At 43.5% G+C, this 20,704-nt stretch overlaps 3 protein-coding genes across 3 annotated transcripts; all 3 read right to left on the bottom strand.

Moving 5' to 3' along the window:
* On the bottom strand, nt 3,211-4,570 carry LOC8074795 (transcription factor TCP7). Its single transcript, XM_002452455.2, has one exon. It carries the CDS (start codon nt 4,281-4,283, stop codon nt 3,615-3,617), a length of 669 nt encoding a protein of 222 aa, XP_002452500.1. The 5' UTR covers nt 4,284-4,570; the 3' UTR covers nt 3,211-3,614.
* LOC8074794 (E2F-associated phosphoprotein) lies at nt 6,988-9,277 on the bottom strand. The gene is made up of 3 exons (XM_002452454.2): nt 9,095-9,277; nt 8,726-8,891; nt 6,988-7,535 (listed from the first exon to the last, which is right to left on the bottom strand). Exons 1-3 carry the CDS (start codon nt 9,174-9,176, stop codon nt 7,277-7,279), a joined length of 507 nt encoding a protein of 168 aa, XP_002452499.1. The 5' UTR covers nt 9,177-9,277; the 3' UTR covers nt 6,988-7,276.
* Nucleotides 10,749-14,384, bottom strand: LOC8074793 (bifunctional nitrilase/nitrile hydratase NIT4). Its single transcript, XM_002452453.2, has 5 exons — nt 13,980-14,384; nt 12,633-12,824; nt 11,782-12,075; nt 11,332-11,613; nt 10,749-11,202 (listed from the first exon to the last, which is right to left on the bottom strand). Exons 1-5 carry the CDS (start codon nt 14,122-14,124, stop codon nt 11,030-11,032), a joined length of 1,086 nt encoding a protein of 361 aa, XP_002452498.1. The 5' UTR covers nt 14,125-14,384; the 3' UTR covers nt 10,749-11,029.

Raw genomic sequence — 20,704 nt, 5'->3', positions numbered from 1 at the left:
CGCTCCTACGCTTTCGCTTGGATACATACAATGCTGCGCACCTGCACGGCCGCGTATGCCGCAGGCAGGCGACCGGTGAACAGGAGACTGCACTGTTCTCAAGGCTGGGTCCATGCCATTGCTCGTATCCTATCGTCCGCACCTGTATGAAACCGCGCGTGCACTCCCACTGAAGCTAGTACTCCTAGCCTAGCCTGCGCCGATGACCGAAGTACTCCTACGTTCCAAAAAGTTTTTGGAATTTTATACTATAGCCTTGTTGTACCTAAAAAAAATTTTGCAAAATTTTTCAGATTCTCCGTCGCATCGAATCTTTAGACGTATGCATGGAGTATTAAATATAGATGAAAATAAAAACTAATTGCACAGTTTGATCGAAATTGACGAGACGAATCTTTTGAACCTAGTTAGTCCATAATTGGATAATATTTGTCAAATACAAACGAAAGTGTTACTATTCATATTTTACAAAATTTTTTGGAAGTAAACAAGCCCAGCATTTTTCTTTATATTTGACAATTATTATTTAACTATAAATTAAATATGTTTAAAGGATTCGTCTTGTAAATAACAGATAAACTGTACAATTGGTTTTTTTTCGTTTATATTTAGTGTTCTATATATGTGCCGTAAGATTCAAAATGATGAGAAATTTTGAAAAGTTTTTAGATTTTGAGTGATATAAACATTTACTTTCACCTAAAAACCAAAAACTTCTCAAAATTTCCTATTGCATCTAATTTTACGGCACATATATAAAACATTAAATATAAAATAAAAGATAACTAATTATATGGTTTATTTATAATTTACAAGATGAATATTTTAAATCTAGTTAATATATAATTAGATAATAATTATTAAATACAACCGAAAGTACTGTCTATTCTGAAATTTTTCGGTAACTACGAAGCCGAGCCGGGCGTGGCGTGGCCACTGGCCACTGCCACCTAGGGAAAGTGGTAGGGATAATTCCGCGCTCCGATCCGCTCCGAATCCGAATTTTAGGGACATGGATAAATGTTTTTAATATCCGTGCGGATATGGATAATCCAAATCCGATTATAGGCGGATACGGTGTAGGATATGGGATTGATGAAATCCGATGGATATGGATTATCCGATAATTGAATGCGGATTATTCGACACTTATAATAGGATAATCCAATATTTAAGGAGTCCAAGTAAAAAGAATATAAGTCAGCCTAGCCCATTACACAAACATGATTATACTGTAGCCCACAATAAAGCTTGTCTGATGAAAGAATTCTAAGGACCAGTACAAAGCAAAGAGTGAAGGGAAAGTTTTGCCTAATTAAGAATATTTACTTATTTTACACACTTTTTATACTCTTAAATTCAAACTGCTAACATGTATTAAATTTTTGAGATCTTAAATCAAAGTGGTGGATCGATGGTGATTATTTTTTGTTGCACAACGACTTTGGTTAATAAATTGTTTCTCATCATAAAAAATAAAACATAAGCACATATTATCCAACTTTAAAAAGTCCGCTTCCGCTCCGATATCGGTCTGAATCCATACTATTTCCAATATCTTAGGCCTTGTTTAGTTGGCAATTTTTTTTTGTTTTTGGCTACTGTGGCATTTCGTTTTTATTTGACAAACATTGTCCAATCACGGAGTAACTAGGCTCAAAAGATTTATCTCACAAATTACAGATAAACACTGTGCAGTTAGTTTTTATTTTCGTTTATATTTAATGCTCCATGCATGCGACCAAAGATTCGACGTGACAGAGAATCTTGAAAATTTTTAAGAACTAAACAAGTCCTTAAAAATTTGTATTCAAATTCAAATCCGCATGATATCCGATCCGCTCTGAATCGGATCAAGAAAAAAGATTAGGATCCAAAAAAACTATTATCTGATCCGTTTTCATCCCTGCTGCCACCGTAGCTAGGGTCTTGTTTAGTTCCAAAATATTTTATAAAATGGTCACTGTAGCTTTTTCGTTTGTATTTGACAAATATTATCCAATCATGGACTAACTAGGCTCAAAAGATTTGTCTCGTCAATTCCGACCAAACTGTACAATTAGTTTTTATTTTTGTCTATATTTAGTACTTAATGCATGTGTCTAAAGATTCGATGCGACGGGGAATCTGAAAAATTTTGCAAATTTTTTTGAGCTAAACAAGGCGCTAGGTATGTGACTAGCTGTGTACGGGCCGGCAGGAGTACGTGACTAGCTGCTGCGTGTCATGTACGTCGGCGACTGGCCTGGCAGGCATGGCCAAGTAGCACCATCGTATTATTGGCGTCCATCCTCTCGCCGTTTGACCAAGTAGCACCATCGTATCATTTTTTGCTCTCATCGTCTTCGTTCAAGCTGCCGTAGTAGTCGGCTAGTCGCGACCAGTCCAGTCGGTTCACATGACGCAGAGGCATGTTACCCAACGGTACCGGTTTTACATAGGCCACGACGCCAAGTCAACCAGACTTCTGCCGCAAGCCGTGGCAGTACCAGACCAGAGCCCAGAGGCCAGGCACGGCATGGCATCTCACATCTGATACGTGTACACATGCGTGGTGGTACGCTGCACGAGATGATGGCTCGACATGGCATCTTTACAGTTTGGAGCCCCGAGAGAAGTTGCGTCCAGCTTTGAGAGCTTTGACACGCATCGGGACATCGGTTCCGGGAAACGAAAGTGCACCGCAGCACAGCACCACAGCAACTTGGCAGGCAGGCACACAACGGCCTCAACCTTTCAGAGCGCGGCAGGCAGCAGGCGGCGGCAGCGCGACTGTGCGTCGCGCAGGCGCCCGCAGCCTTTTGTCGCCCTTCGCTTTCCCCCTCTCCGCATCCGCAGACGCAGACACAGACGCAGAGGGAAAGAAAGCGAGGTCTCACGAGGAAAAGCGACCGACGGACGGGGCCGCCCCCGGCGAAAGGGAAGAATTCTTTGATTCTTTCTTTCCTTCCTTTTCTCACCTCTCCGCAGGCCGGCCGGTTATCATTGCTGTAATCTGCTCATCTGCTGCCCTCCTGGATTGATGGGCATTGCACATCTGAACGTTTTTCAGATGCCATGCCCATCGATTCTCGTGCAGTGTCATCAGTCTCAAAAGCAGTCTGCTAAATTAATTAATGAGCTTTCTGGTCGGAGTCTTGTGATTATCATTGCTGTGATGCTGTCGAACAGTAGAGAATTTCATCGCTACCTGACTATGACAATAAGAAATGACCTGACCACAAAAGAATATGAGCTTTATGAATTTATGCTTGTAGGAGTACGTACTACTAAATGACTTCTTGAGGCTGATACAGACAAGATGCTAACTGAAACAAGTTCCATGGAAACCAAAAGGGCGCACAAAACCTAAACACAGACGGCGAAACCCCCAACCCGATTTAACATGAATGCAGTAAGATCTAAGCAAGGACTCGTATTTACATTTAGCACTAAGCACCACACCAAATCTTTCATCAAATCTCGACCACAGGAGTGACTGGTAGAGGGGAGCACAGGAGCACACACAAAATCAAGAAGAACGTAAACGCTGCCGAGCTGAACACACGGACAAGGGACAACGATCAATGCGCGAGCGACGGATGTGGCAGTACGTGTCAGAAGCCGTAGCGGAGTCACCGGGTCTCCTCCTCGGCGCGCCTGGCGGCGCCGGAGAGAGCGGCGAGCAGGTTGAGGTGGTGGTGGTGCTGCGCCTGCGCCATGGGAACGTACGCCGCCGCAGCCTGCGCCTCCAGCGGCGAGAAGCCCCAGGCCTCCGTGGTCCGCGGCGCGGCCGCCGCCGGCAGCGCCGCCCAGAACGCGGACGCCGGGGCGGTGCCCATGGCTGCGTCGCCTTCCTCGCGCTGGCGCTTCCCGAGGACGGTGGCCGTGGCCTGGTGGTAGTGGGAGGAGGAGGAGGACGTGGAGGGCGCGGAGGAGGAGACGAAGACGGCCGGGGTGGTGCCGGAGCCCGTGGCGGCCATGATGGACGGCTCGGCCTGGCGGAGCAGCCACTCGATGGTCTGCCCGTCCGACTTGAGCCCCAGCTCGCGGGTGAGCTGGAACACGCGCGCCGCGCACACGATCGGCATGCGCACGCGCCGCCCCCGGCCGTTCACCTTGCTGTGCCGGTCCTTGCCGCCGCCGCCCTCCCTCTTGACCTGCTTCGTCGCGGGGGCCGGCACCATGGCGCCGGCGTCGGCCGCCGCCGCCGTGGATGGCATCGGCATCGGCATCGGCTGGTAGACGTGGAACATGGCGGCGGCGGCGGCGGCGGCGGTGGAGACGTCGCGGGTGGTGGCCATGGCGCCTTCCTGCTGCCCTCTCGTCGTGTTGCGGGACTGGAGACTGAGAGGGAGAGAGAGAGAGTTGGCTGGCGGTGGTGGTCCGGTGGGGTTGGAGAGGTTTTTGAGGTGATGGGGGAGAGGGACACACCCGGGTAGATTTATAATGGACTTGATGTAGACTTGGGAAAGTTTTATTCCGCGTGTTTTACCATTCTAGTGGAATTTCACTGCCTACGCATGCGTTCTAGTTGATTTGCTAGTACAGTAACATTGTAGGCGGTTCACATGTTTCATGCGTGCACCAAACACACACAACTCCGGTAAAACAATGTCAGATCAAACATGTGGCATTTGAGTTTCATTAGCTACTACAACAAAACACACTCTGTGTTCATCAGGGTATGTACTGTAGGTCTCCTCAATAGTCGATGTATCTAAAACATAACTAAACATTTGTTACCTAAAATAATTTAGTCGAACTAATAGCTAATCTAGATGGTGTAAACAAGGTCTAAGCTAGAGCGAGAAAAATTAAAGTGAGCATGGAATGGATGGCAGGAAAGTGCAAGGCAGAGGGGTTGAAGAGGACCGGGGGTGTGCAGAGGTGCAGTAGGCACAGTACCCGTAGGGGGGGCAGGCCACATGGGAATCTGGGTCCAGCGGCTCTCACTTTGCTGGAATCTGCAGGTCTTTTACAAATAGTGTAGCTAGTGCTATAGGCTACCGATGCGTATCACATCGATCGGCATGAGCCGAGCCCGGGGGATTATCTTGTAGTACTACACCAGTTTGGGTGGTGCGGTGAAACAAATCAACTGCGCACGGCTGCGCTTGAGCTGGGCGTGGGCGAGATCCTCCCCTCTGGGTCTTTCCAGCTCTCTCTGGCTTGGCAATGGCAACAAAGAAGGCTATAGCTCATGCAATGCATCAAGCTAAGCTAGACTCGAGACTGGGGCTCAAGATGGATCGTTTTCACGCGAAAAGCTCATCGGCAGCGAGCGATTGACTCGTCGTGGACATGGGATGATGGGGCACACTGCTGGGCGATTGTGGACAATTCGCCCTCGTCCTACTAAAAAAATCGTTATCATGGCCGTGCGTGCGTACAGATGCACCCCCAAGTTGCGCCTGAATGGGCAAACGCGACGTCGACGGGCGGACACTGTGCCTGCGCGCGGTGCGATGCTGCTGCCGTTGCCGGTGCCGGTGCCTGTGCCCTCTGTTCCGCCCCCGGCTTGGGGTTAGGGGGGCGCACGGGAGACAGATCGACGGGACGGCTTGATGCGCGACTTTGCCGACGACCCAACGCCAACTCGCGACGATTCCTCGGCTCGGGCCTCGTTTAGTTCAAAAAATTTTGCAAAATTTTTCAGATTCTCCGTCACATCGAATCTTTAGACGCATGCATGGAGTATTAAATATAGATGATAATAAAAACTAATTGCACAGTTTGGTCGAAATTGACGAGACGAATCTTTTGAACCTATTTAGTCCATAATTGGATAATTTTTGTCAAATACAAACGAAAGTGATACAGTGTCGATTTTGCAAAAAAATTTTGGAACAAGGCGTCGGTCTCGGCACTCCGGTCCGGTGGCCGCCGCGCCGGTCCCGTGTGCGGTGGCCTAGCTAGAGGAAATCGGCGACCACGCGAGAGAATAGCTAGGGATGGATCGGATGGTTACATGAACCTTTAAAATTTGCATGTTCCCGGCTTTCAGCCGAAAAAGGACCAAATGCATGCTGCCCAGGCAGCGACCGTGAGTAGTATATAGCAAAGCTGTACTAAAAACCAGTATGGATATGATGTAAAATATGGTGAAGGCACCAAAACCAGTGTGGAGGCAGCGCGGCCAGCTTTTGCAAAGCGAGGATGCCAAAACCGGATATATGGAGGTGGTGGCAGTGTGGCACCTGGCACGACTTTGTAACAGGTGGTTGACTTGGGCTGTAGGGAGAGCGTTTTTCCGCGGCAATGCGTGACTGGTTGGGACTGGGGCAGATGGATCGAGATCGACATCGACGTAATATACGTGGATTATTTGAGGACGAGCTGAGCATGCAAGTCCGGTAACATGATGATGACGATGACCTGTACTGAAAGCGAAGGCGAATGGACGGACCACCAGCCTTCCTAGTTTTGGATATGATCTGCATGTCTCGTGTCTCAGCGCCCGCCTCGCCTATAATTGCATCGCCAGGGAAAACCCCACCCCGCCACCCGGCAACGCCTCCATGGCCTCGGTGGCCATCAAGGTGCATGTCGGCGATCCACGCCTTGCTCCAACACATGGTTTTTTTTTACCGCACTCCACAACGAATGGACGATCGAAGAGTCACATTCACATAGACAGCCACCGTGAATCTAAGCAAACACAGACAAATTTTTTTTCTCGGATAACGGTGGGATCCAGCTGATTCCCAATTAATTTGCTGCTAGATTTGAGTTCATATTTCAGCCTCCCAAGTCCCAACTTCCAAGTAGATCTTGCTCCAAATTCCTTGCGGATGCATGTACAATTCCATACTGCAAGTCGCCTCCATATTCAGACACGCCAACGTATTGGATGGCAAATCAATCTACCCATGATCAGGGGGCACGCGCCATTGTCTCGTCTACGGATCTGGAGGCATGGCCAGGGCCAGGCTAGCTTTGTTCCCATGTGGGATCAGCTAAAGCATCATAGACATACACACCTGAGTGACCCGACACCTCATCAACTTGTACGAACAATCATCAATTGCTGCTATAACAAGCATGAACACATTATTCAATCAGAACAAAGAGGTCGAAAGAGCCATCACAGCTAAGCTGAGATCCTCGTCTTCAAAACCGTATGCTACATAAACCAAAAAAAACACACATCAATGTACCGTACAGATGCATGCTATCCACACAACCTGATTTTACTTGTACCGCAGGCTGATCAACGATACGGAACAGTAAATACGACAGCTTACTACAGAAGCGTACATGGGTCTACAAACTATTCCACATAACATCACAAGATTCAAGAGTTGCTGGGGATCACATTGAAGAAGTGGTAGACTTCATCCTCGTCAAACACCCCAACCTCGGTTGAGCAGACATCGCAGCAAACAGGGTGGTAGGCTTGCCCCTTGCTTTCACCTTCTGATGCCGTAGTTGGATTAGCAGCCCTTCCTTTGCGGTTCTTCCTTTTGCTCTTGCCCTCTCGCAGTATCTGATCAGTCTTGACCTTGCAGTTGCGAACAAACATTGCACGGTACTGGTTTACATACTTCTCATGCCTGAACATTAACAAAAGTCCGTGAACAATTAACTGTTTGAGGTTTTAAAAATCAACTATATATCAGCATAAATGTTTAATGCTCAAGGATCAATAGAAGAGATCCAAACAGTAGTACTATGCAAGTAGCTAACAAACTACAAAGTAAGTTATCTCTGAATGGTGCAAAAAAAAAAAACAGTATAGCAATGCCAGATATATTAGTGCTTCCACATTGATCGCAAACAAACTGTACTAACAACATGCCCTGATTCTTTTCCTATCTGACTTTCCCGACCCTGTTCAAGCACATGTTCATAGTGATAAGTCATATCTTCATGCTGCCTTACTCTGAACTATGCTAGATCTTATGTCTAAGCATCAACAAAGCTACCCACAACTGACCATTGGATATTTATTCTACAAATTAACAGTACCAGTATAGTATAGTGTTTGATAGTCAGGGAAAACATAGTAGCAACACAAAACATCAAAGTTAAAGACAAAGGTATTTCAGAACAATACTTAAGCTAAACAGGCAATTAACCTAATGGCAAAATCCTGCTTCTAACAAACACAAAGATATTGTTCAAATAAACACAGTCGAAAAGAGCTAAACTATATTAACTGATTCATGTTATGCCTGGGATTCTCATTCTTGTCCAAGCAAATTTATAGCATGAACAAGACCTATGATTCCATATCAAGGAAGACATCACAAAGGTACCATGAATGCTAGAATTATTGATGCATATGCATCCCTGCAGTCAACAGTCCACAAATTTTATTATTATTATGATGATAATAAGCACTTAGACGCTCTTAGTAAGTTGACAGCATGGTGATTTTTCACTTTCAGTGGTTTTTATTCCATATTAAGATAAGTATCTTTCAGAATTATGTAGTAATAATAGGAAAAAGGTCTTCTAAACACTACTAATTATGAAATTTCCAGAACATTTATCAGTGGATTTATTAATTGATTGATTACAATTATAAGCACTATTTCACAAAGGCAGTAGCACCAGGATCCTGACGTGAGTAGTGGTAGGTATCTACCATAAGAAAAAACTGAAACTGAAAAGGGCAGACATTAAAAAGAAAATTAACACGAAACGGAACCACAACTGGTAATAATCTAAATAATGGATATGATTACAATCTACGACTCCCCTCGTTGTGTCGGCATATATCAACCAGTAAATAGATTACCTCTGACAATCCAAGCACAGGGTAGTGAAACAGGCGGGGCAGCTGAGCACGGCGTCAGATGTGCGGCCTTTCCTCTGCCTGTCCACCCACCGCTCATCGACGTCATCCAGGTCGGGGTCGTAGAACTCGGGCTCGACAGAGTAGTCGATTTCGTCGTCGCTGGACACTGCGAATCAGAGACGGAAATAACACAAAGAGCAGGCGAATCAGAGACAATGCTTCAGTCACACTAGAACAGAGCAGGAAACCCGCTGTGTTCTTGGACAAATTGCAGAGGTAGGGTTCACGGAGAAGAAATAGAGAAAAAAAAGGGTTTATTTGAAGATTAGCCGTCTCAAGCAGAGGGAATCAAGGGGATTAAGCAGTCACCTAGTTCGCGGGGATCCACGGAGTCTCCGGCCTCCGCTTCCACCGGTTGCTTCGCTGCCTCCTCGGCCTTCTCTGGTTCCATGGCTCCTTCCCGGCGCGCGGCGCTCTCTCACACAGCTTCAGTGCTTCTTTCCGGCCTCCTGGTCCTGGTCTCTTCTGTTCTGGCCCTTCTCCGATTCGCAGCGCTTCCCCCACCGACCACCATGGATGGGCTGATACTGGACCGAATCTACACAAAATATTGCGCCGCGTCGTCAGCTCCAGCCCATTGGTGTGGTCAGAAACGCTATACAATTCTGACTAATGGGCTGATACTGCAAGTTTATAAAACAACTACAAAGTTTTTTTTTGAAAAAAAAAACAACTAACAAGGTGACCCGTACAAATAGAGCAAACAGCTGGTGACTCTAAAAAAAAGTGCAAACAGCTAATATTTTTTAATATAATATTTAGATGTATTTTTTCGGACCAGACTTAGCTCCATTTTTATTAATGAAAATAAAAATACATATGTCACGGAAAAGTTTAGGGTTTGTTTACTCAATAATAATTTTGCAATATTATTTTATTTATTTAACATAAATTGTTCTCTCATCGGTGTCCTATGGCATCCACTGGTATAAACTTTTTTTTTGAGGGTTACATTATTATCTATCAATCCCTTGACATAAAGCTATTGTCATACTACCCAACTTCTCTTTCTTTTGTCTCACTACGATCCCTTAGCTATGCAATTTTCGTCGTTGCCAAATCAAGATTGCCTACAATTTCATTGTCTACATCTCTCATAAATTGTTTAGTTCCTCACCCCTCTTATAGAACCATCTTATATCTTCTCTTGAAGATCCATAATTAATTTACCCTAATAGGCTAATACATCATCAAATTTATCATAATGTTGCACATATGTTAGAGCCATTAGCTGCTAAGCCCTATCTTCTCGCCAGCGTCCACCAGTGTTTGTAGCCTTTTCAAACAAATTATGAAAGAATCATTGGCGGTAGTGAGTTGTTGACCTTAGACTCACTATCATGTTACAATTACTCTACCGCACCATTGTCGGTTATGGTATGACCACATTTGTTTGCATTGGTACTATACATACACCATACCATCATTGATAGAAGTATATATTATGGAACTGGTTTTCAAGGCAAATCTATACATACCCACTCCCTAACATTCAAACTCAGAACATAAAAAAATTTGTAGTCCTAGTCTAGAACAATTGACTTAATACGATTCTAAAACGCTACTTGTTAACCTATGGGGATATTCAAAATTGTATTTGTTTTCTGAAATTGCTACATGAAATGCGAATATAGTATGTACTTGCAATTTTCATGCTTAATTGACCTTTCCATACTCGGAGCCATGAAATATCTCATGCAGCCCTATGTAAACGACGCTGTTCGTGGTCAGGCCGCACAAATTACACCGGACGGTTGCAAGATGAGGTTCCAGTGAATGTCCCTTGAGTTCCAACAAGATATGCTGAAAAGGCATAAAAAAATAGATGCAGTAGATCTTTAAAGACCTTTAGTTGCTGAGAGAATAGCTAACAGTTAGCCTGAGAATATAATCATGTTCAGATTTGGTTCTCCAATTCTAGCTAACTCAGGATTCATAGTTCTTCTTAGAAAACAAGACAAAATAAACATATGCAGCCCAAAACGGGCGATTATCATTTGGTACTATTCGAAACTACAACGATAGTAATAGGATTCATAGTTCTGGCAGAGTTATTCACCGAATACAAGACTTTACAAGCAACATAACTGCATCTACTATTTTTTCCGCCTCATTAAAGAGAACTTTTAGAGTTCAAAAGCTACAATTCCCAACTCCCATCCACGACACACAAACAGCAAACCAGAGGAGCTGAGCGACCTTCACCAAGGCTTCGGTACAACATAGTTTCATGGCCACACTCAATCAGTAAGACTTAGCATCGCTGTCACTCTTGGCAGCTGGAGTCTTCTCACCGGCAGACGTGAAAGACACAGGGAGATGTGGCTGGTCATTCACTACCAAGCTAAGGACTTCAGGTCGAGAATAGTGGCCCACCACGTCGAAATCAAACTTGGCTCGAACAATCTCTCCCAGGTCTGCAAATGGCAACAAGAATATGGTACAGTTTTCAACACTTCAAAATTGGTACTGAAACAACTACGGAAACACAACAGAACTATTCATAACTGCATGAGTAAAGCATATTTGAGTGTTTGCGTTCTTACCAAGGTCGGCTGTAATCAGTGCCTCTCCCTCATAGTTGGGACCTGCTAAGACTTCTCCAGATGGAGAAATGATAACGCTGCCTCCAGAGCAAACAACAGTGTCTGCAGATGGCTCTTCACCTAAACCAGCAAACTCATACTCCGGTGGGGGAGGGTAGTCCTTTCTGCGGCAGAATTGGTTTGCTGACAAGACAAAGCATCCCCCCTCCAAAGCAATGTGTGTCATGGAGGCTTGCCAAACAGGCCTGGAGTCAGCAGTGGGGGCACAGTATATCTCAATACCTGCACATTACATAAGCTAAGAAACTCAATACATATTCTGGTGTCAATGCCTCTTCAGCAATTGCTTATCTGACTTTTGTTGCAGGTTTATTTCCATTTCAATTCAAGGCTTCCATCCAATGAATGTAAGCTATCTTGGAAATTTATCAACATGAGACTGACTCTTACCTTTACCATACAGCGCTGTCCTCAAAAGTGGCATTTTATTTTCCCAGCAAATGAGCGCCCCAATCTTTCCAAGTGGAGTATCATAAACAGGAATAGTCGATCCATCCCCAAATCCCCATATAATTCTCTCTAATGCTGTTGGCATGAGCTTGCGGTGCTTACCCAGGTAACGGCCAAGAGGATCAAAGAAAAGCACTGAACAATAAAGGGTATAACCTTCCCTTTCAATCACCCCCATAACCAAGAAAACCTTATATTTTCCAGCCATAGCAGCTAATCGTGTAACCTCTGGACCTGTAGATTATTCTGTCAGCAAGTAGATATATACGCCTAACGGAGCAAACTATATGTCCACAGTGATGAAAAAGATGGAAAAATGCATTGGCTGTGATAAACAGAGAACTAAATAACTACAATATTTAGCCGCTAAATTTAAAAAGGATCTCAAGTTACTGGGTAATAGAGCTCAATGCTGGAAATGGAGTAACATGGTCACAACATGTCGATGAAGCAGCACTAGCAAGTACCAACAAAAGGGACAACTTAGATGATTTTCCAAATATTCACTACAAGCACTATTGTTCATCTACTTGATCATCTGAATCAGGAAGTGTGAAAAGAATTAACGAATAGTTAGCATATTCTGGAAATCCATACAAGAACTTCTTCCTGACCAAAGTTATACAAATTGCCATATATCAAGCACAAAAATACATAATGATATTCCCAACATTCAGGGGACAAATGGAGAAGTGTTAACACCTAAGTGCCTTGAGAGCCAGTTCAACAATGATATAAGAGAATTAATAATAATAATAATGCAGAGGTATGTCCATAGTATTTCCACATACCAGGCACATCTATAGCAGCTGCATGATACCTCCGGAATGCTTCCTTTCCCTTGTCTTTTGGATTAATAATACTAATACTGATCCCGAAGCCAAATGTGGATCCACGAGGATAGCCTCCAATAAAAGCTTCCGGAAAGACAACTAACTGTGAACCATACCCAGCAGCTTCTGCTATCAATCTCTCTGCTTTATCTGTAGAGAAAATAGTTGACAACAAACCATATTCATATAAAAGTTCATTGAAATGCATCTTCCCCTCCCAACGATAGTATGTAATAGCTCATATATATCCAGGTAAAAGTAGAAAGTCATCCATCCCTGTTCCTCTCCTGGGCAATGGCATTGATGGGATGTGGTGAACATGGAAACTTTATCCATAACACAGCCCACTACAACGGCAAGCCTTGAAAGCATAACCGCAGTGGCTTTTTTTGTTGAAAATTTTATTTGTTACACTATCTGCAGTTTCTTTAAACAAGTCAGATAAAAAACAAATACCGGGACATATATGCCCACACGATCATCGAAACATCCCCCTTCTAATAGCCAGCCTTAGTTAAACTCAAGTATTGTGTTTTCTGCTTAAAGATCCTCCAGTGAAACGTATGAAATAGAATGAACAGATTCTTACTCATGATAAGCTTAATGCTGATCATTAGCTATTAAACTTCTAAAGTAATGAGCTAGAAGAAGCAGGGAATTGATAGTTTTTTTTTTCTTTTTTACTATATACAGTAATCTATTCTCACATTAACTTTCTCCCCTTTATGGATTCTTTTGATGAAGAATTATCACTTATTTTTATTTTTATTTGATTGAAATTAAGTGGATGCAGTGAAAAAGAATAAGTTGAACTAGACTACTATTTTAATCTACTAATCAATTCTATGTAGATTCAAGATAATACAATAGAAATGAATCTAAAGTGTTGTAGAAGAAACTATATGTAGTTCCAACCACATCCTTTTATTTAAGACTTGGATTTTTATTTTCTGTAATCCCACTTTTAATTTCTTCAATGATTAGTTGCAATTCCGGTTAATCATTTTTGGCTGGCACTGGCTGTTTTTGCATAAATAATAGGGGGAAGCCTCCACTCTGGCACTGCGAATGGGGCGAGGAGCTCTGCATCACAGGAGCACCGCGGAATCAGCCTCCTTAGCATCTCCACCCACCCTTTCCCCCCATTTCAACAACTCGTACAGTAACATCTCAGCGGCGCGCCGTCACATCCCAGCTCCGTGCGCGCCGTCAGAGGCAATCGGACGAACAGCTTGCGTAGACGCTCACTGACGGAATAACAGTCGCAGAACAGAGAAGGGGGCTGGAACACGAGCGTGTGCTCACCGAGAGTGGCGGGCGTGTCGTGGAAGATGGTGGACGCCTGCACGACGGTAGCGCGCACGGTGGTCGCGTTCGGGTCGGCGCCGCCGTTCATCGCCACCTCGGCGATCACCTGGCCGGCACCCGAGCCTGAGGGCACCAGAGCCATCAGGGAAGGCTTGCTTTGCTGCTAGCCTGCTAGCACTTGCTTGGGCGCGAGCGCGACGCGGAGGCGGGGAGCTGGGGACAGGGGAGCTCGCGTGGAGCGGATCCTGAGAACCGGGCGGGTTTTGGTTTGGTGGATTGAGGCAGGGAGGGAGGGAGGAACCTCCTATTCTAGTATATCACGATGCTTCGAGTAGGCTCGTCACTCGTGGCTCGTTTTCTTTCTTTCTTTTTTTTGCAAAGGTACCAATCACAGAAAATTAAGGTCTTCTTTGATTCATGAAGGTCTAAAATTTAGCACCTAAACTTTAAATCACTTTAGTTCTTGAGGCTCCAAACTGCTATCTAAAATGGTCTAACATTTAGCCATTGACTTTCGATAACTAAAACTTAGACCATGAAATTTAAATAGGGCCTAAGACTTGTAAGGAAGGGGGATTCTAATATATTGGTACAAGTGCAAGAAAATGAGTTGAGAACTAAAGTCTCGGTATACTCCCTCCGTCTTATAATAATGGTCCTTCTAAAAGATAACACTGCTATCAATACTCAAAGAAAATGACAGCAATGCACCTAAGAATTCGCACTAGCAGAGACCACCGTCAACTCATCTCCCTCCGCGCCAGCTACTCCACCTTTGTATTTGCATCGTTAGCTCTGGGATGCAAGGGAGGAGGTGGGCTTCGGCCTCCTCAATGGCTTGCAGGTTGCAGCCCTGACCCCATGCACAAAATGCTCCTCTTCACCGATGCATGAGCCTCTCCTAGCACACGGTGGCATCTTGGGCCCAGGGCTGCACTCTTCCACATCGATGGAGGAGGAGAAGAGGAAGGGCATCGACGAAGGAGAAGGGGAGGGGCCACTGATGGAGGAGGGAGAGCGTCAGATCTCGATGGAGGAGGAGAAGAGCAATGCTAGCAGGGATAGGGGTGATCATGATCGACGAGGAAGGGGGAGGGGCGTACTTCAACTTAGGCAGCACTTTCATGCGGGGATGTTAAAAGCCCTATTTTGGTTTTGGCTAATTGATGAAACCATGGTGGACTAACCTTCTCTCTAAGTGTTGTGATTGAAGTAAGGTTGGTTCACAACCAAGGTGGAGCTAGATGGCACTCATGTGATGGAGAAGGCTAAAAGGTGCTGATCAAATGCTCTAGCTTGGAAAAGAAGAAAGAGTAACAAAATAGGGCTCAAGGCAAAGGTATAAAGCTATCTAGGGCTATTTTGTTTTGCCAATCAAGACACAATAGAGTGCGTGATTGGGTTTAGAATAGATAGTCATAGTATTAAGAGAGGAACTTTCACTGTGATTACGGTTATCTAGTGCCACTAGGTGTTTTAACTCCATGCATATGCATTAGGACCTAAAGTGTGCTAACAATTGTTGAGAAATGATTTGTGAAAAGCTAACACTTTTGCAAGAAAAGCTATTTACACAAGTGGTGTTAGCATTTCTTCGATACACCTTGTGAGCATACTCCGTGCTCTCCCACTCTCTCGCACATTGAAAACTCAATAGAGGTTGGCTGGGTGTTGTTCACTCTCCTGGATCTCTAACTTGTTGATACACCTTGTGAGCATACTCCACACTCCCACTCATCTAGTTCATATGTTGATCATCATTTGTGAGATTGAGAGTGATACTAGTTGCATTTGCTTAGAGTTTGAGTATCTAGTGGCACTAGCGATCGTGTGAGCTGTGGGAGTTCTCGTTACTCTTGGTGGTTTCCGTCACCTAGATGGCTTGGAGCAACGGGATCATTGAGCGGAGGGTGGTGATTGTCTCTGGCTCTGATCGTTGTTATTATGAGTGGTTCTTATGCATATACCCTGTGGGCGATCACAAAAGGCAACTTTAGTAAATTACTTGTGACTTGTGTACCCTCTCTTGTGTTAGTTCTTATGGCGCCTATGTGTAGGACTAGGCGTGTGATGCCTATTAGCGCGTGAACCACCAAGTGAGTGTGTCGTCACAACATGGACTAAGTTACCGGCAAGAAGCCAAACCATGGGATAAATATCGTGTCTCATTGTCTCATTGGATTTTTCCGATTCGGTATCACTCTCTACTACACTTGTATTTCATACTTACATATCATTTTTGTGTAGTAGTTACTTGTCTTGCTAGTTGAATGGTTAGTTGTAATAAATTGTAACTAGTTATCTTGCTAGCTCACTACTAGTTGTGTTAGTAGTAGCAACATAGATTGATTGCTTGTGTGATACTGATATAGAGATCACAGAAATTAGCATTCATTAGATGGCTTGCATAGTATTTTGTAGAGCTAGAACAAAACCACATTTATGCCATCCTGTTGTCTAATACTTTGCTCTAATGATTTTGTAGAATTTTAGTTAGGCTATTCACCCCCTAGCCATTTAGGACCTTTTAGATATAGAAGAGAATGACCTTCTCAATCTCAGTTTTTAAACCATAGAAACCTGCACTGACAAACCAACTTGGCTAACTCATAGTCATCATTTGGTTTGAGAAACTGTCATAATCTAGATTTACTAGTGTTGAATAGGCCAGATACCACAAATTTACTAGGACTGACGAATTATCATGCTAACCTTGTCATACGGTTTGGTTCGAGAAATTGTGAAAAATCCATGTAAATCCGGTGTTGAACATGCCTAGGATACCATAGAAATACTATGACTAATGAATTATTACAGGCGATGTTAGGAATGAAGTAATTACAAAGTGTAATGAACATAAATTTCCACTGCAATTACTCATGTATTAAATCCATATAAAACCGATTACTCCCATAACAAATCCCTATAAAAAAGACATACTACAGAGTTGTCAGGATTAACAAATTATCATGAGTGGAATTACGAATGGAGTAACCGCATAGAGTAAGTGATAGAAATTCTCATAGCGATTACTCTCATAACCTCTCCTGCTAATTGTTCGCTTGATGACTCTATTGACCGGTCCAAGTTGCAAAATCTTACTCACCCTACACCACATCATGTTGTGGTGCAGCCCAACTTGAGCCTATGCACGTCACGTCATGCTTATGTTCACACATGTGGCACACCCTTCACCTATCTCATCTTCACAAAACAAAACATGTACACACCTAGGCCACCTATTTATTGAGTCAATGTTTCAAAATCCCACACATGACTATGACTTTATTGCACCCTAGCATTTGATATGGGTCTTATAATCTATTTTATTTAGTTGACTTAAAAATGGACCAAGCCCAAATTAATACAGTTTCATCGGTGTCCAAGTCAGGGATGTCGCACATCGATTTATCCACGTGAGAGAGAAAGAGAGGAAAGACACACACCACATGAGAGAGAGAGAGAGGGAAGATTCAACACACCACATTAGAGGGAAGGAGAGATTCAGTACATTACTGATCTGCCATATATTGATTCAGCCACATCACGGAGAGAGGAAAGATTCAACACATCACATCACTTGATAGTCACATTGATAAAAAAAATTCAACACAATACATTAGAAGGGTGGGGGATATTCATTACATTAGATCCACATCACACATCGATTCATCCACATCACGAATTTAAACCCAGTTGAGTGGGTTCTACCAAGGAACCCAAATTCACAAGTGAAGGTTGAATTTAATCATGTTGAAATAAAAATTTGGGTATGGAAACAAGAAAATCATTATTGATTGATTTAAAATCTGGCAGTCATAGGCTTTTTGCTTGCGAACCGGCAGTTCTCACTTCGATTTTAAATTATCCAAATAATGTGATGGACCAATAAGTATTGTCCGTTGTGTGGAAAAATTAAAAATGACCTTGTATGATTCATTAGGGTTTCTTCAGATGAGTTTGTTTTTGTTGATATTCTGTTGGCGATTTGAATCTATCCCGTGGCATCCTTTGGGCCGAACTTCATTCTCACGTTATTTTATCTTCATAGTTGCGTATATACGGGAGGATGCATACTAAATTACTAATATAGACAAAGTTGTTGTGTTTTCAAAAGTTTCAATTTCAGCCCACGTACGTGGCCGTAGCGAGGACCGATCGTGTATAATCGGATCAGTCAGCGTCCAAGTGGCTGCCCAAGTGGCCGACCAGTTACCAAATTTGTCACGTAACAACTTGATGATGAGTGTATTATTCAGAAATCGGTAGATGGAACTTCTTTGTCAGATATTATCACGAGGTTACCGGCACACGCAAACTAGCTAGAGCCACAAGAACAAACCGACACGTACGATTCCATCAACATCTCATATATAAGATAATTTATCCATTGTACAGAACCAATTGTAAACGGAAGGCAGTAATTGTAGGGGTTGTTTATTTGATGAAACTTTTTGCAAAGTGCTACTGTAGCACTTTTGTTTGTATTTGACAATTATTGTCTAACTATTGACTAATTAAGTTTAAAAGATTCGTTTCGCAAATTACATGCGAACTATATAATACTATGTGTAGTGTCGCAAGATTTGATGTGACGGAAATTTTTTTAAAAAAAGTTGTAAAATTTTTGAGAACTAAATAACCCTGGTAGTGATGCAATGGCCATCACCTGCCATATAAGGAAATAAAATAAAGATTAAATATATGTGGCCATTGGCTCTTATGTCCCAAAATCTTATTCAGCATGCATACGCCACGTGCTAGTCACGCGTGGTTGCATTATGTCTGCACAAAGTCGTTGCCCTTGCCAGCGGAAGTCTTCTCTCCGTTTCCATCAGAAGAAGTGAAAGATACCGGCACGGCAATGATCTCTCCAACGTCTGTGAACCATATCATGCAATATGTTAAGTACAAGTACTATTTTTAATAATGATACTCATATCTGATATATAATCAAGAAAAATAAATACTAGTACAAAAGATGGACGATGTGACAAAACGATCTTAAAAAAAAATAAGAGGATTAGAGCTTGTATAGGAAGGATTATTAAAATGGGCTTGTACGATCTATTGGTTTTCTTTTGAGATGATGAGTTTGTTTTTGTGTTCATATGATTTTGTGGTGACTCGATTCTATCTTGTGGCTTCCTTTGACCATGTTTGTCACCCTTTATCTTTATATTTGCGTATATGGGATGACTACAGCTATGTTTAGATACATGAACCCAATGACGGAGCCACCCTAGCGGCGGGGTGGGGCGGCCGCCCCAGCTACCAACGGCGTCGTCCAAGACCCCCAAACCCCCCCTTCTTCCTTAGCTTCGGCTATAGGGCTACCGACTACCGAGGAGAGGCCGCTCCGCAAGAAGACCACTGGCGCCGAGCGAGAGCGAGCCGCAAGCACTGAGTATCGAAGAAGACGATGTCGGGTTCTACTAGGTAGTGGGAACTAAGCCTTTTTTTTTGTTAAAATTAGCCCAAGAGCCCAACAAGGGTCCATTTTGGCTCCCTAAATCTCCAATCCAACAACATGGTCTGGCTCTTGTGCTTAGCTTCCTGAACCCCCAATTCATTCAGTATTAACGCAAATGCTGCCACCAATCCACCATTGCCAGGCACCGCCCGTGGCTCACTCTGCCGCCCGCTGCAAGGAACCAGCCACGCGCTCGCCGCCACCCTCGCCGGCCGCTGCTAGGCACCAACGCGGCACACTGCTCGTCTGCTCACTGCCATCGCTAGGAACGATGGAGGGAGGAGAAGCGGAACTTGGCAGGGACAGCAGCTTTGCCAGTTATTTATTATTTTTTTTTTGCAAATTTGAGGCAACATCTTATGTTGTTCGTCCGCCTTTTTCATAATAACTTTTGTGATTCTAGTTTTTTTGCTATATTTTTTACAATCGCAGTCGATGAATACTGTGCGATTTGTGCCATAAGCTTTTTGGTTCATCTTCATGTTAGAACTCGCCCCAGCTATAATTTTTTTCTGGCTCCATCATTGCATGAACCAGGTCCGTTTCTCAACTGGGTCACTTGAATCAGTTCTAACGCCCCGTTCGCTTGCATGGGAATGAATCCTATCTGCACGAATCCTTCATAAATTTATACTAGCGCGGAAGATTTTTGGCCCCGGAATGGCCGGTCCAAGAGAACCAAATAGGACCTAAATGATGTGAGGGACGCGTGGGAGCCAAAACAATTCTCTTTGAGGGACGTGGGAGCCAAAGCAGTTCTCTTTCTTCCAATAGTTCTCAAAACCGCAACATTGTGTTTTGTACCTATTTCGATCCGTTTCTACCTCCTTTCTTCAGAAATTGTTTCTTAAATCCTTTTTAAGTACACTAACTAGAATATGTTGTATTTAAGTTTTTCTTTGTCCACAAAAAGTTTAGTTTTTGACTTTTTTATGAAGCATATTTTTGTTTATATGTTTTTTTATAAAACATGCTTTTTGAATTATATATCTAGCCTATCAACCAAACAATTTTATAAAGATTCTAATTCATAATCTAAAACGTTTTTAAGAAAATCTAGATTTGAAATGGTTCTACGAGAATCTAGATCTCTGCCAATTGCACCCTACAAATATAAACAATGTTGTTGTGCGTATTTTCAAGTTTCAACTCACGTGGCCATAGCAATCGAATTGGGCAGAATCCAATGCGTCGCCATCCAAAGGGGCTGCTCAACAACCACACCCACATTTTTTTTATATTGGTGGCG

This window comes from Sorghum bicolor, chromosome 4 (genome assembly GCF_000003195.3).
Source record: "Sorghum bicolor cultivar BTx623 chromosome 4, Sorghum_bicolor_NCBIv3, whole genome shotgun sequence".
NCBI lineage: Eukaryota > Viridiplantae > Streptophyta > Magnoliopsida > Poales > Poaceae > Sorghum > Sorghum bicolor.
This window is presented reverse-complemented; position numbering and strand designations above follow the sequence as displayed.